The 13,228-nt window shown below is 50.1% G+C and overlaps 1 protein-coding gene across 1 annotated transcript in view; it reads left to right on the plus strand.

The window, feature by feature from the left end:
- MICAL2 (microtubule associated monooxygenase, calponin and LIM domain containing 2) overlaps positions 1 to 13,228 on the plus strand; it is a 112,294-nt gene that overhangs the window by 84,021 nt on the left and 15,045 nt on the right. The window contains exons 27-30 of the mRNA XM_033062574.1: positions 2,916 to 3,088; positions 5,417 to 5,491; positions 8,527 to 8,627; positions 10,276 to 11,548. Coding sequence (XP_032918465.1) covers positions 2,916 to 3,088; positions 5,417 to 5,491; positions 8,527 to 8,627; positions 10,276 to 11,548 — 1,622 coding nt within the window. The remainder of the gene's footprint in view (positions 1 to 2,915; positions 3,089 to 5,416; positions 5,492 to 8,526; positions 8,628 to 10,275; positions 11,549 to 13,228) is intronic.

Here is a 13,228-nt window from a genome sequence, read left to right on the forward strand (position 1 = left end):
AGCTCTTTTCCCTGCCTTCATCCAGGCAGTGATGATTGCCCTGATCTGGGGGATCAGCTCCTTTCCCTGCCCTCATCCAGGCAGTGATGATTGCCCAGATCTAGGGGATCAGCTCCTTTCCCTGCCCTCATCCACTGCCCTGATTTGAGGGATCAGCTCCTTTTCCTGCCCTCATCCAGGCAGTGATGACTGCCCTGATCTGGGGGATCAGCTCCTTTCCCTGCTCTGGACAGCAGGGCCCTGTCTCCAGCAGGACTGGGGTGGCACAGAAGGTGACAGCACCGCAGGGTCAGCCCCTGCATGAAAGGGGGACGAGAAAAACAGCAAGTGAGAAGTGGCAGTGCTGAGCTGGCTGCAGGGGGCTCAGTGCCACTGGGAGAATGACCAGCTCAGTGACACAGCTCTGCAGTTCAGCCTTTAGGTACTGTGAGTAATGACCCTCTTCCAGCAGAGATGAGGAGAAACCTCATGCTACAGCACTTACCTCCTTGCTGGCCAAGGAAAACACACGTTTTGCTCTTTAAAACAGAAAGATACCAATCAATGTTAGTGGCAGAGCTCTTTCTTTTTCTTTGGTGTGGCGTTCTGCCCGATCTCAGCGTGCTATCTCTCCATCCACACAGGGTCTCAGCTATCAAAGCCTTCATGTATTTATATTTTTACATCTATATGTCTGTATCTATCTGCTTGAAAAAGGAAATTCAAGGCCACTCTGATTCAGCTTTCTGCTGAGAGAGCAGTGCACCTGCAGAGGTGTTCCCTTCCCTGCTGTCCTGCCTGCCCTGGCCTCCCAGGACTGCTGGTTTGATCTGGGTGAAGCTGGGGCCAGGACTGCTGGGTGCTACCCACATGTGTGGCTTTATAGGGTCTGCAGCCTCTCCTTTACCTCTTCTTCCTCCTGTCACAACTAAACTCTGCCTTCTGCTGTGAGAACACAGAGCAGCGTTCTCCTGCTGCCCCCAAAAAGTCTGCTCAGGGTGTGAGCTGCCCTGGGATGGTGTGAGCTGCCCTGGGATGTGTGAGCTGCTCTGGGTTGTTGGTGGTGAGCTGCTCTGGGTTGATTGGTGTGAGCTGCCCTGGGTTGTTGGTGTGAGCTGCCCTGGGGTTGTTGGTGTGAGCTGCTCTGGGTTGTTGGTGTGAGCTGCCCTGGGTTGTTGGTGTGAGCTGCCCTGGGATGGTGTGAGCTGCTCTGGGTTGTTGGTGTGAGCTGCTCTGGGATGGTGTGAGCTGCCCTGGGATGGTGTGAGCTGCCCTGGGATGGTGTGAGCTGCCCTGGGATGGTGTGAGCTGCCCTGGGTTGTTGGTGTGAGCTGCCCTGGGATGGTGTGAGCTGCTCTGGGATGGTGTGAGCTGCTCTGGGATGTTGGTGTGAGCTGCCCTGGGTTGTTGGTGTGAGCTGCTCTGGGATGGTGTGAGCTGCTCTGGGATGGTGTGAGCTGCCCTGGGATGGTGTGAGCTGCTCTGGGTTGTTGGTGTGAGCTGCTCTGGGTTGTTGGTGTGAGCTGCCCTGGGATGGTGTGAGCTGCTCTGGGATGGTGTGAGCTGCTCTGGGATGGTGTGAGCTGCCCTGGGTTGTTGGTGTGAGCTGCCCTGGGATGGTGTGAGCTGCCCTGGGTTGTTGGTGTGAGCTGCCCTGGGTTGTTGGTGTGAGCTGCCCTGGCATGGTGTGAGCTGCCCTGGGTTTGTTGGTGTGAGCTGCTCTGGGTTGTTGGTGTGAGCTGCTCTGGGATGGTGTGAGCTGCCCTGGGTTGTTGGTGTGAGCTGCCCTGGGATGGTGTGAGCTGCCCTGGGTTGTTGGTGTGAGCTGCCCTGGGTTGTTGGTGTGAGCTGCCCTGGCATGGTGTGAGCTGCCCTGGGTTGTTGTGTGAGCTGCCCTGGGGTTGTTGGTGTGAGCTGCCCTGGCATGGTGTGAGCTGCCCTGGGTTGTTGGTGTGAGCTGCCCTGGGATGGTGTGAGCTCCTCTGGGTCGGTGTGAGCTGCTCTGGGCCAGAGGCACAGCTATTAGTCACCACAGTAAAGCTAAGAATTAGCTTGGCTGTATTGTTTGCATGCAAAAGAGGCTGAGCTGGGTCCTGCTGCACTCGTTTATGGCAGTGGGAATGTGGTCACATCAGAAGGGCTGGGGTGTCTGTTCCCTGCAGACTTCAGAGATGAAAGGGATGGCCTGATGATGAGAAAAAGGGCTAATAATCACCTCAAACCATTGTTGTGCCCTGGGGCAAGGTCAGGATGTGCATGTCATCTACACGTGTGTTTGTGTGGTGTGTTTTTAATTCCATTTACACGGAGGATGCCATAATCTGCCTCTGTGATCAGCTCAGGTGCCTCCCTGTGCTGCTCAGTGTTCCATGGGCTGGCCCAGCAGCTCCTAGGAGTGAGGAGAGTTTGCTTCCTTCTGTCCTACAGACACTTTCTGCTCAGGCAGCTTCACTCAATCCTCTCTCTAGCCTTATGCTGACAATTTTCTCCAGCTCCTGGACTCAGCCTTGCTTTCTGGGCTATCCTCACACCTCTCCTCCAGGCTTCTTTCTCCTCTTATTTTCAAAAATCTGCAGGAAGAAGGTGAAAAGTGCAGAGTTCTGACTCTTGTGCATTGTTTGCAGGCCAATCCCAGCACTGGAAATACTGAGGTGATTCCTTTACCTCACCCTGCTGTACAGCCCTGCAGGCAGAGGGAGCAGGGAGAGGTTTCACCCCAGTCCCTCTCAGCAGCACCTTGATTCCAGCTGCTGGACATGGGTGCAAACCCAGGGGGGAATGGGCAGAGCTCAGCTGGGGAGCACCTACAAATCATAATAACAGTGCTGAAAGAGGGAAAATGAGCTCTGGCTGCCAGACAGCTCTTCCCCTGAAACACCCACACTGCTGCCTGGAATGTCCCCTGAAATGTCTCTTCCATCTCACCTTCCCTGCAGCTCGGAGCTGGAGTCTGATCCCAACGGGGACTCCTCCAGCTCGGAGGTGGGCGAGGGGCAGAGCTGGCTGCCCGAACCTTCCTCCTGCTCCAGCCCCATCCAGAGGTGGGCACTGCTGGCCAGGAGCCCCGTGCTGCCCGAGGACAGTCCCACAACATCCAAAGTGGCTGATGGTAAGCACTGTCCTCACCTGGGGCTGCAGGTGGCACTGAGGGACACTTCTCAAAGTGGAGGGAGTTCCCTGCAGTGAGGGAGGTTGTTTTTTGGGGGGGGGGTTTCTGCCTTTTTGGTGCATTTCCATGGTGCAGGGTATCCTGGAGGAGCTGTGCCTTGTGCTTGGCTTGCAGGGCTGGGATGAATGTTTTCCCACCAGCACAATGCCAGGGTGGTATTGGGCAATGCAGTATCTGCAGCACTGCCTGGGCAAGGGTGAGGCTGGGAATCACCAGAGAGCTCTGCTTGCGACAATTTGGGTTTCTACAGGGAGCTGCTGAAGGGTTTGTAGCCAGGGGAAACACAGGGAGCAAAGGATACAGCTAGCAGGGAAGTGGGGACAGGCTTGGGAACAACCTGCCTTCAAGTGGGAAGAAACTGTTTTTTCTGGAGCTGGTCAGAACTAAAAGATGTGTTAAAACCAGAAAGTAAAAGGCCACCAGCATTCGTTTCTTCCCATCTCCCACCACCCCCACATCCATATATGCATTTTAAATCCAGGGAGAAAAAGAGGGAATTTTATACAGCAATTCAAATCAACTCCAGAATAACAGAGCCCTTGTTGAAGGCAAAGGGACAGCAGCAGACCCAAAACGTGCCCAGCAGAGTGTGGCTCCACACAGCCACTAAAGGATTTTGTCCTTTTTCTCTTGGTGTCACACTGCTGCCACCCCTGGCTGCTGAGGTGATTTCCCTGGCACCATCCCTTCCATCCCCTGTGTGGGGTTGGGATCTGTGAGGGTTCCCCATTCCCATCCATCCCTGTGTGTATTTGGGATCAGTGCAGTTCCCATCCCTGTGTGTGTTGGGATCAAGTGCAGTTCCCCATCCCTGTGTGTATTTGGGATCAGTGCAGTTCCCCATCCCTGGGTGTGTTTGGGATCAGTGCAGTTCCCCATCCCTGGGTGTATTTGGGATCAGTGCAGTTCCCCATCCCTGGGTGTATTTGGGATCAGTGCAGTTCCCCATCCCTGTATGTATTTGGGATCAGTGAGAGTTTCCCCATCCCTGGGTGTATTTGGGATCAGTGAGAGTTCCCCATCCTGGGTGTATTTGGGATCAGTGCAGTTCCCCATCCTGGGTGTATTTGGGATCAGGCAGTTCCCCATCCCTGGGTGTATTTGGGATCAGTGCAGTTCCCCATCCCTGGGTGTATTTTGGGATCAGTGAGAGTTCCCCATCCCTTGGTGTATTTGGGATCAGTGAGAGTTCCCCATCCCTGTATGTATTTGGGATCAGTGCCGTTCCCCATCCCTGTGTGTATTTGGGATCAGTGCAGTTCCCCATCCCTGGGTGTATTTGGGATCAGTGCAGTTCCCCATCCCTGGTGTATTTGGGATCAGTGCAGTTCCCCATCCCTGGGTGTATTTGGGATCAGTGCAGTTCCCCATCCCTGGGTGTATTTGGATCAGTGCAGTTCCCCATCCCTGTATGTATTTGGGATCAGTGAGAGTTCCCCATCCCTGGGTGTATTTGGGATCAGTGCAGTTCCCCATCCCTGGATGTATTTGGGATCAGTGCAGTTCCCCATCCCTGGGTGTATTTGGGATCAGTGCAGTTCCCCATCCCTGTGTGTATTTGGGATCAGTGAGAGTTCCCCATCCCTGGGTGTATTTGGGATACCCTGTTCCCCATCCCTGGGTGTATTTGGGATCCCCTGTTTCCCCATCCCTGGGTGTGTTTGGGATCAGTGCAGTTCCCCATCCCTGGGTGTATTTGGGATCAGTGCAGTTCCCCATCCCTGTATGTATTTGGGATCAGTGAGAGTTCCCCATCCCTGGTGTATTTGGGATCAGTGAGGGTTCCCCATCCCTGTGTGTATTTGGGATCCCCTGTTCCCCATCCCTGGGTGTATTTGGGATCAGTGCAGTTCCCCATCCCTGGGTGTATTTGGGATCAGTGCAGTTCCCCATCCCTGTGTGTATTTGGGATCAGTGAGAGTTCCCCATCCCTGGGTGTATTTGGGATCAGTGCAGTTCCCCATCCCTGTGTGTATTTGGGATCAGTGCAGTTCCCCATCCCTGGGTGTATTTGGGATCAGTGCAGTTCCCCATCCCTGGGTGTATTTGGGATCAGAGCAGTTCCCCATCCCTGGGTGTGTTTGGGATCAGAGCAGTTCCCCATCCCTGGGTGTATTTGGGATTCCCCGATCCCTCCATCCCCGCGGTCAGCGCTGCCCTCTCCCGGTGCAGGCTGCTGGGGAAGCTGAGCCCTGCCCCTCTGCTCCTCCTGTCTGCTGTTTCCCCAAGGCTCTCTGCCTTTATCTGACCCCATGTCCTTCTGTTCAGCACTCCAGAGAGCCAACAGCTTCCAGTCCACAGCGTTAAATAAGTACCAGAACTGGAGGAGGAAGATCCAAACCAGTGAGTAGAGCCTGAGAAGTGATTGTGTCTTCTATTCATGCTCTTTGCCTGTCCTTCAGTTGTCTGTTTCCCTCTTTTCCTTCGGAATTTTTGAGTCACTAGTTGAGGAATCAGAGATCTAAAGCACACCAAATGTTTATTTCCATTTTGTTACCCTCCTGAGATCAACCTGTGTGACTGTTCTCTGTGCACCTGTGTACCATCAGCAGGTGGTGTCCACTGTAATTCTGCAGATGGGAGCTCACACCCTGTCCCAGTGCTGCAGATTTCATCTCTAGCCCTACATGGATTGCTTTGAGAGCTTTTTTTGAGAGCTTGAGAGTGTCACAGTTTGAGAGTGTCACAGTTTCTGAGTGCTACAACTTCTGAGCACCAAGACAGTGGCTTTTGATTTTTAAAGCACGCCTTATCTCAAAGTTTACACACAAATACACAAAACTATGTAAAATTTCAATCAAGCTTTAAAAATCCTTTACAAATCCATTTGTCACGTTTGGAACGGTGGTGACAGCTGCTCTTTTAACCCTCTGCAATGAGAGGCATTTCTGCTGCTGCTCAGGGTCCCAGAGAAGTTTTGGCTCTGCTTCTGAAACAAGTGGGATCTCTGTGCCCATGATGGGACCAGTGCTCAGAGACATTTCAGCTTGCTTGCTTTGAATGCCCAAGTAAGCTTTGGGATTATTTGTGAGTGCCCACTGTGGGATGAATATTTATATCTCAAATGAGATAAGATGCATTTCCTCTTGGTGCCATCAGCCTTTCCTTCAGGTCAGGTGCACATGAGCAGTGTCACTGCCCACCCACAGTCCCCTGGAGTGCCTCACATTCGGAAAATTCAGTAAATCTCAGTGGAACACACACAGGGCTGTTCCATGGTCCTGAGGGGACCAAGCTCTGCCTCTTGAGTACTGTGAAGCACGTGGGAATTGGCACAGGCATCAGAGTTTGGCTCCACCAAAGGTTTAAAGTCTTGCCTTAATTGATCTCAGCTTTTAAAAGATCAGTCCATTCTAGTTCTTGATCCAGGTTTGTGTGTGGGGTAAGAAAGATTGTTAGACAGGAAAGCAGAGAAGACTGTCACTCTTCATTTTGAGTGATTTTCAGTTTGTCCTCAGCAAGGGCATCACCTAATGGTTAACCAGTTAATTTTTCCATCATTTTGTTAAAATCTTCCACGTGCCTGAAGGGCTCTAGAGGGAGCCAAAAGCCTTTGAGAAGCAATGTTCTGCATGAGTCTGCCTGAACCTCAAGTATGCTGTTAAAATGAGGTGTAAAGCACAGTCAGCATACACTGGGAGCAGAATAAAAGCTTTTTTTACTCTCTGGAGGAAGACTGTAAGCCATAGTTTCTATATTTAATCCAATTTGATTACAGGAATTCATATGATCATCAGTCACATGGAAATACCTCCCTCTCCTTTTCAGACCTATTTCCCCAAACACATATGTTTCATAAACAGCACGGGCTGGGCAGCCAAGGAGAGGAAATCAGTGTCACAGCTAGATTGGCTGAAAGGCTCAGAGCAGGATATTACCTTTCAAAACCTTTAATCCCCATTGCGCAGCCACAGGGAACGCCGTGCTCCTAATTTATCCTGGGATTTTGGGCCAAGCAGATCCTGACAGTGCCCTGGGGAGCTTTTTGTTGGTTTTTGGTTTTTTTTTTCAAAATCCTGTTTTGAAAGCAAAGCTGGGAATACAGGTTCAGCATCTTGGTGGGAATGGAGCCCCATGTTTTCCCTGTGGCAGATGGGGAGCTGTGGCTTTGTGTGGAGCAATGTTCTCCCACGTGCAGGCTCTGTCCTTGTGAGCCTGCCCACGAGAGCTGGGCTGGGGGGCAGCTCTCCCCCTGGGCTGGGGGTTTCAGCCCTCAGCAGTGTTCTGGCTGCCTCTGCTGCAGCACTTGCATGTCCCCCAGTGTCCTGAGCCATGACATTTGCTCCTGTCAGAAGGCTTTAGTGGATCAGGCTGAACCCCCCTGGTTCACTTATGCAGGTGGTGGTGGTGCCTTTTTTTATCCTAACTGTGGATTCTCATGTTTTCCTGTAGCTTAATTACAAATACAAAGGTCAGCCTGGCTGCCATCCCTGCAGGAGCTCCTTGCAGCTCCAGCACAGTGTGTCCCTCCAGTCCTGATCAAAGAAAAAACATAACATAAAAACATAACAAGCTGCAGCAAGGCTGGGTGCAAATAGGTGAGACACAGAGGGAAGGGGACTCAGCCTCCCTCCCTGGCTTTGCTGAAGTCCACCTGCAGGAGCTGTCCTCTCTGTCCCTGGAGTGCTGCTTTTGTCTTCATGCACCTTCTAATCCCCATGTAGAGGAACCCAAGTTTGCATGGATTTCAGAACTAATGGTTGGGTTTGGGAGTTAATAACTGAGCTGTAAATACACTTGTCATGTTACAGCTGGACATGATAACACCTTGGATCAGGGATACTTTGGTTTGTCCAAAGATTATTTATTATGTAAAATTCCCACAGGCACAAATAGTGGGAAGTTCTCCTGCCTCCCTTCAGGTGCAAGTTTCCTCCTGTAGTAATTAATTACCTTGCCAGATCCTAGGAGAGCCCCCATGGTGCTGCCTGTGTCCTGGCTGGGGAGACTTTTTCTGTCCTTGCTGCCTGCAGGTGGATGCATTTCCCATGTTTTCCCTGTTTGGATGGACAGCCCTCTCAGAAGTCCATCCATTTCCTTCATTTCTTGGAATTACCCAAAGTTCAGAAGTCACAGGTTGTTTTGACTGCCTGAAAGCCTCTAAAGAGGACTGGCTTTCCAGACAGTTTCCTGGAGCTCCAAAGCTGCTTCATTGCACCCAGCCAAGAAGGGGAAGCAGTTCAGGTCCACCACTAAAACAGCAGCATGTGTTTGGCACAGCACACACACACATGTGGGTGAAGCCATAGCAATGCTGGAGGTCACTCCATCCAGGAGAACAGAGCTCAATCTCCTCCTCTTCTTCAACTGCAGACTTCACTCGAGACCAAGTCAATCCCAGTGGGAAGGTAAAGCTTGTGTCTGTGTGTGTTTTGCAGGCTTTCCTCTGCTGTCGAGCAGGAAGCCTGGGCTGCAGGGGAAGGACAGCCCAGCCAGCTGCCAGGCTGCTGCTGCTGCACAGGAGCACTCCCCAGCACAGGTAGGAAGGGCAGCTGAGCAGGGCAGAATGGCTGGCACTGCTGCTTTCAGTAGTTTTGGTCCTCAGTAACCACTGAGCTTGGAGTCACACCTGCACTGCATGTGGGAAGAGATGTCATCTCTGGGATTTGATGTCATCTCCTGGATTTGATGTCATCTCCTGGATTTGATGTCATCATGCCCAACTCAAACAGCTGTGAGACTCAGGCCTCCATCACACGAGGAGTTAGCCACTAATCTGTTGCACCAGTCATAAAATCACAGAGCAGTTTAGGCTGGAAAAAGGCTTCACATCTCCCACTGCTCAGGAGCATCTTCTGTGTCCTGCAGGACCTCAATTTCCACGGTATTTTCTGGGGTTTTTTAATTTTTAGTTTTTTTAATGCTGAGGAAGGGAGTGGCTGTCCTGAGTGCAGCCCTGCAGGAGGGTGGTGACTGAGCTCCCCCAGCAAAGGGCAGCACATCCCTGCTCTCCCAGAGCCAGCTGGAGCAGGGACCAGCCCACATCCTCCATGCCCTGGGAAGTTGTCCTCACCCTTGGCTTAAACATGACTGAAATTGCTTGGCCCCAAGGCCTGTGCTGGGAAAAAAAATCAGCTCTTCCACATGCACAGTGGTGGCTGGGATCCAGGGCAGGACAATGGGGCCAGGAAGGAACATCCCAGGGGAGCAGAGCTGCACCCCTGAGAGCTGCTTGCCCCACTCAGCTCCTGCTCTTCCAGCACTGCTTAGTGGCTTTTCCTTACTCTGAAAGGCAAGGATTAAGAGGGTGTTTATTTGTTTATTGTGCTTCTCACATTTTTGTGTAATCTGAGATCCTGGCCAGTAACAATTTTAGCCACCAAACAGAAGTGTGGAAGCATCACTGCCTTACTTCTGATGCTTCTGGGAAATGAGAAGTCAGACAGATTAATGGCTTCACCCCTGTGAATTTGGGTATCTGGCACATAAGTGGAAGCAGGAATTCAATCTTCACACCATCCATTATCACATAGCACTGATGATAAAATGCCTCCCTTTTAAGCAGGAAGGAAGAACTCTAGTTTTGTTTGGCTACATAAAGTGGGTATTTATCCCTGTTACTGTTTTGGTGGCTGAAGTAATGAATTTAAACCTTTACCAAAGGAAAAATAATCACAAGAGGGAACTAATTGAATTGTTTAAAACTACCATCCTAGATTTGATGATCTTTTCTTCCACTCCTACCTCTGCTACATAAAGGTGCAATATTAGAAAAACATTTGGAGAGGATGGATAATGATCCTTTTTGCTTGCTCAGAACTCTAAGGTGATGCAGCTGGAGCACACACAGGAGACTAGAGCAGATCTGCTCTTGTCTCTTTTCCTGGAGATAGGACTGTTTCTTTCTAAAGAAAATATTAAAGGTAATTCATAAAGATATGACAGATTCTTAGCATGAAAAACATTATTTTTAGACTATTAAGACTTCCAGTAGTGTTAGATCTCTACTCCTAGAGAAATATTAGCCCTTTAGGGAGAAAAGCTTTTCTCACATTATCATCTACATGTGTTTTTGTGTATAAATTAAATATTATGTTCATTACTATTATGTTGAGATTAAAATGGATTAGAATATTTTATGAAATGGAAGTGTTTTTATATCCCTATTTTTTTAATGCACCTCACAGTTGTCTTCTTACAAGAAGCCACCAGAAATTCCAAGAGGACATTTCAAGCCCTGCAGCCCGGTATTTCAAAGGAAAGAGAAAGGCAGGGAGATGCCTGAAGACACACACTGCTGTGTTCCCCACTGTGAGCTTCAGAGCAGCACCACAGGTCCTCCAGGGCCCCCTCTGGGGAATGGGACACTGGCTGCTGATTTCTGTGAGCCTGAAGACAGTGACAGTGGGACACACCCAGCCCGGGGCTGGAAGGGAGAAACAGGGAAATGCATCTCTGAACCAGAGCACTTCACCAGGAGGAGCAAAGCGCTGCCACCGCTGGGCTGGAAAGAGAAAGATGGCAAAAGCAGCAGGCAGCCAGAAGGAAAGCTTGAGCAGGAGCTAAAGGAGGCAAAGCAGAGGCTGGGGCTGCGTGGCTGGAGCAGGACAGACAGACAGAATGGGAATGATGGAGCCCTGCGTGCTCCAGGGGAAAAGGATGCTGCCTGCAGAAAGGAGCTGCTCCAGCACTCTGCTGCTCCTGGGCCTCTCTCACTGGCAGCTGCTGCTCCACCAGCTTCACCTGTGGCTCTGAAGGTGCCAGATGTGCTTTCCAGGGAGCATGCAGCTGGCCAACCAAAATCCCCACTGAGGATCATAGCCAGTGCTATCAAAAGGTCCCTCTGGGAGCCCCTGGCCTCAGCTCCAGAAGCACTAAAGCAGGACTCAGACAGCAAAGTCAAAGGCTCTTCAGAGCACACCTTCTTCCGCTTCCCCAGCGCTCCTGGCTATTCCCTGAGCCAAAGGAACAGGAACAACAATAACACTCAGTCACAGGACCCTAAAGTAAGGGAGCAGACAGGAAAAGACAGAGGAGATGGGAGCCCTGACTCAAACCTGTCTCATCCTCCTGTGGGCTCTGAAGGGATGTCTCTGAGGGATCACAGGGAAGAGATGTCCTTCACACCCTACAGGCCTTCCAAAACAGCCCATCTACCTCAGAAACCAGCTTGCACTAGGATGGAGGAAGTCCCAGGGCTCCTGGAAAAGTTCACCTTTGAAGACAGTCCTCTAGGGACTCCCGTGGATGAAGTCTGTATCCGTAAGAAAAAGTCCACTCTTCTTTCATCTCCAGAGCCCAGGAACTCCCTCAAGGGCAATCTGGATGTCTCTGCACAAAAAGGGTCACTCTTCAATAGAGTGAGAAGCAAAGCTCGTGAAAGGGAACAGAATTCCTTGGTGTTACCTCTGCCTGTCATTAAGGACCATTCTCCAGAAAGGTTGTGTTATCCTTTCACAGGTGAGGACCCTGGTGGAATTACTTTGTAATTATTATTATTATTATTATCATCATTATTAATTATTACTGTGTAATAGCACTTAACCTTTGAAAGACCCATGCATGACCACACATCTGTGGTGTGCTGTGTTCAATTTCTAGTTATTTTCTACATAAGGAGACTTAAACACATTTTTGTGGCTAAAGTTCAGGAGTTGCTACAGGTCTAAAGGAGCAGAGTGGATCTGCAAGCAGGAGCAGCTCACAGGACTCAAGCTTGGTTTGCTGCTGGCTGCTCTTGGGTCGTGTTTGGGTCAGGAGGTGGAAGGGGTGGCAGGGATGCTGGGCAGAGCAGTGACACTGAGCTGTGGAAAGGGAACTAGAGCAGGCAAGCAGAAAGACCAGCACCAAAAGCTGTTTTTGCAGTGCAGAGAACATTTGTTTTCCTCGCAGGAGGAAGCAGAAGCAATATGGGTGCAGCAAGAAGCTCTGCTCTGTGTTTGTGCTTCCTCAGCAGGTGTCTCCTCAGCTCTGCTGTCAGACACCCTGCTGTGGACATACTTTTGGGAGCTTTGCAGTGTCATTAATATCCCCTTGTTGTTTAATTTGAGAGGAGAAAGCTCCCTATTGACCTCCTCTGACCTGTTTGAGAGTCTATCTGGGCAGTGATTAAAAGGCATCAATTTTCTTGTTTGCTTGCAAGAGCAAGGTTAGTATTGAAACTGCAGACAAGTCCAAGAAATATTGATGCCAGACCAAGAGCAATCTGAGTGATCTGAGCATAGGTTCAGAAGGAATTAAGTGCAGCACAGATTCAGGTATGAAATATGAGGCATGAGAGCTGCAGCCACCTGTCTTTCTCTGGGATCCATCTTCCCACTGCAGAAAGTCTCAGTTATTTAACTCAATAACCCATTGAATTTTGTCAGCACACTTGTCTCTTGCTTTATGCAATTGCAATCCAAACTGGAACCCCAGAATCGCTGCTGTGCCTCAGCAATAAAATCTGCATGTGGAATGGAAAGTCACTGAAATGTTCCTTTTGTACTCCTGCTTCAGAGCTGCTGCACAGAGAGGAACATAGAGGATGGAAGGCACTAGATCTGGAGCTTATTAAAACTGATAGATAACTCCTGAGAGATAACATAGAACTGATAGATAACTGAGAGATAACATACAACTGATGGAATAACTCCTGATAGGTAACTGATGGATAACTCCTGACAGATAACATAGAACTGATAGATAACTCCTGATAGACAACTGAAAGAATAACTCCTGATAAATAACCGAAAAATTATAGATAACTCCTGATAGATAACATGACACTGCTAGAATAACTCCCACTCTCATTCCTGCATTGGATCCTTGGAGCATCCTTTATCCAGCAGCTCACAAAACCAGGCAGGAGATGTGCGCTCAGCACAGAGCTGCTGGCTCACACTTCTCACTGTGTTTTAAATGGGAGACTTTTCAGAGCCTGTAGCTCATCACTGCCCATCAGCTAAGCCAACCCTTTACTGAATGCATTCCAATAATTGGTGTGAAATGGATTGTTCCCACATTTAACTCAGGGGATCACCTCGGGAGCCCCTCATGTGACACCTCCCTCGTTTTTCAGAGGTTTCCTGGGAAAAGGAGTCCCTTGGATGTTCATGTTAAGGGGGGGTTCTCAGTATTGCACTTTCATTGTTCCATGGG

This window comes from Catharus ustulatus, chromosome 6, assembly GCF_009819885.2.
Source record: "Catharus ustulatus isolate bCatUst1 chromosome 6, bCatUst1.pri.v2, whole genome shotgun sequence".
NCBI lineage: Eukaryota > Metazoa > Chordata > Aves > Passeriformes > Turdidae > Catharus > Catharus ustulatus.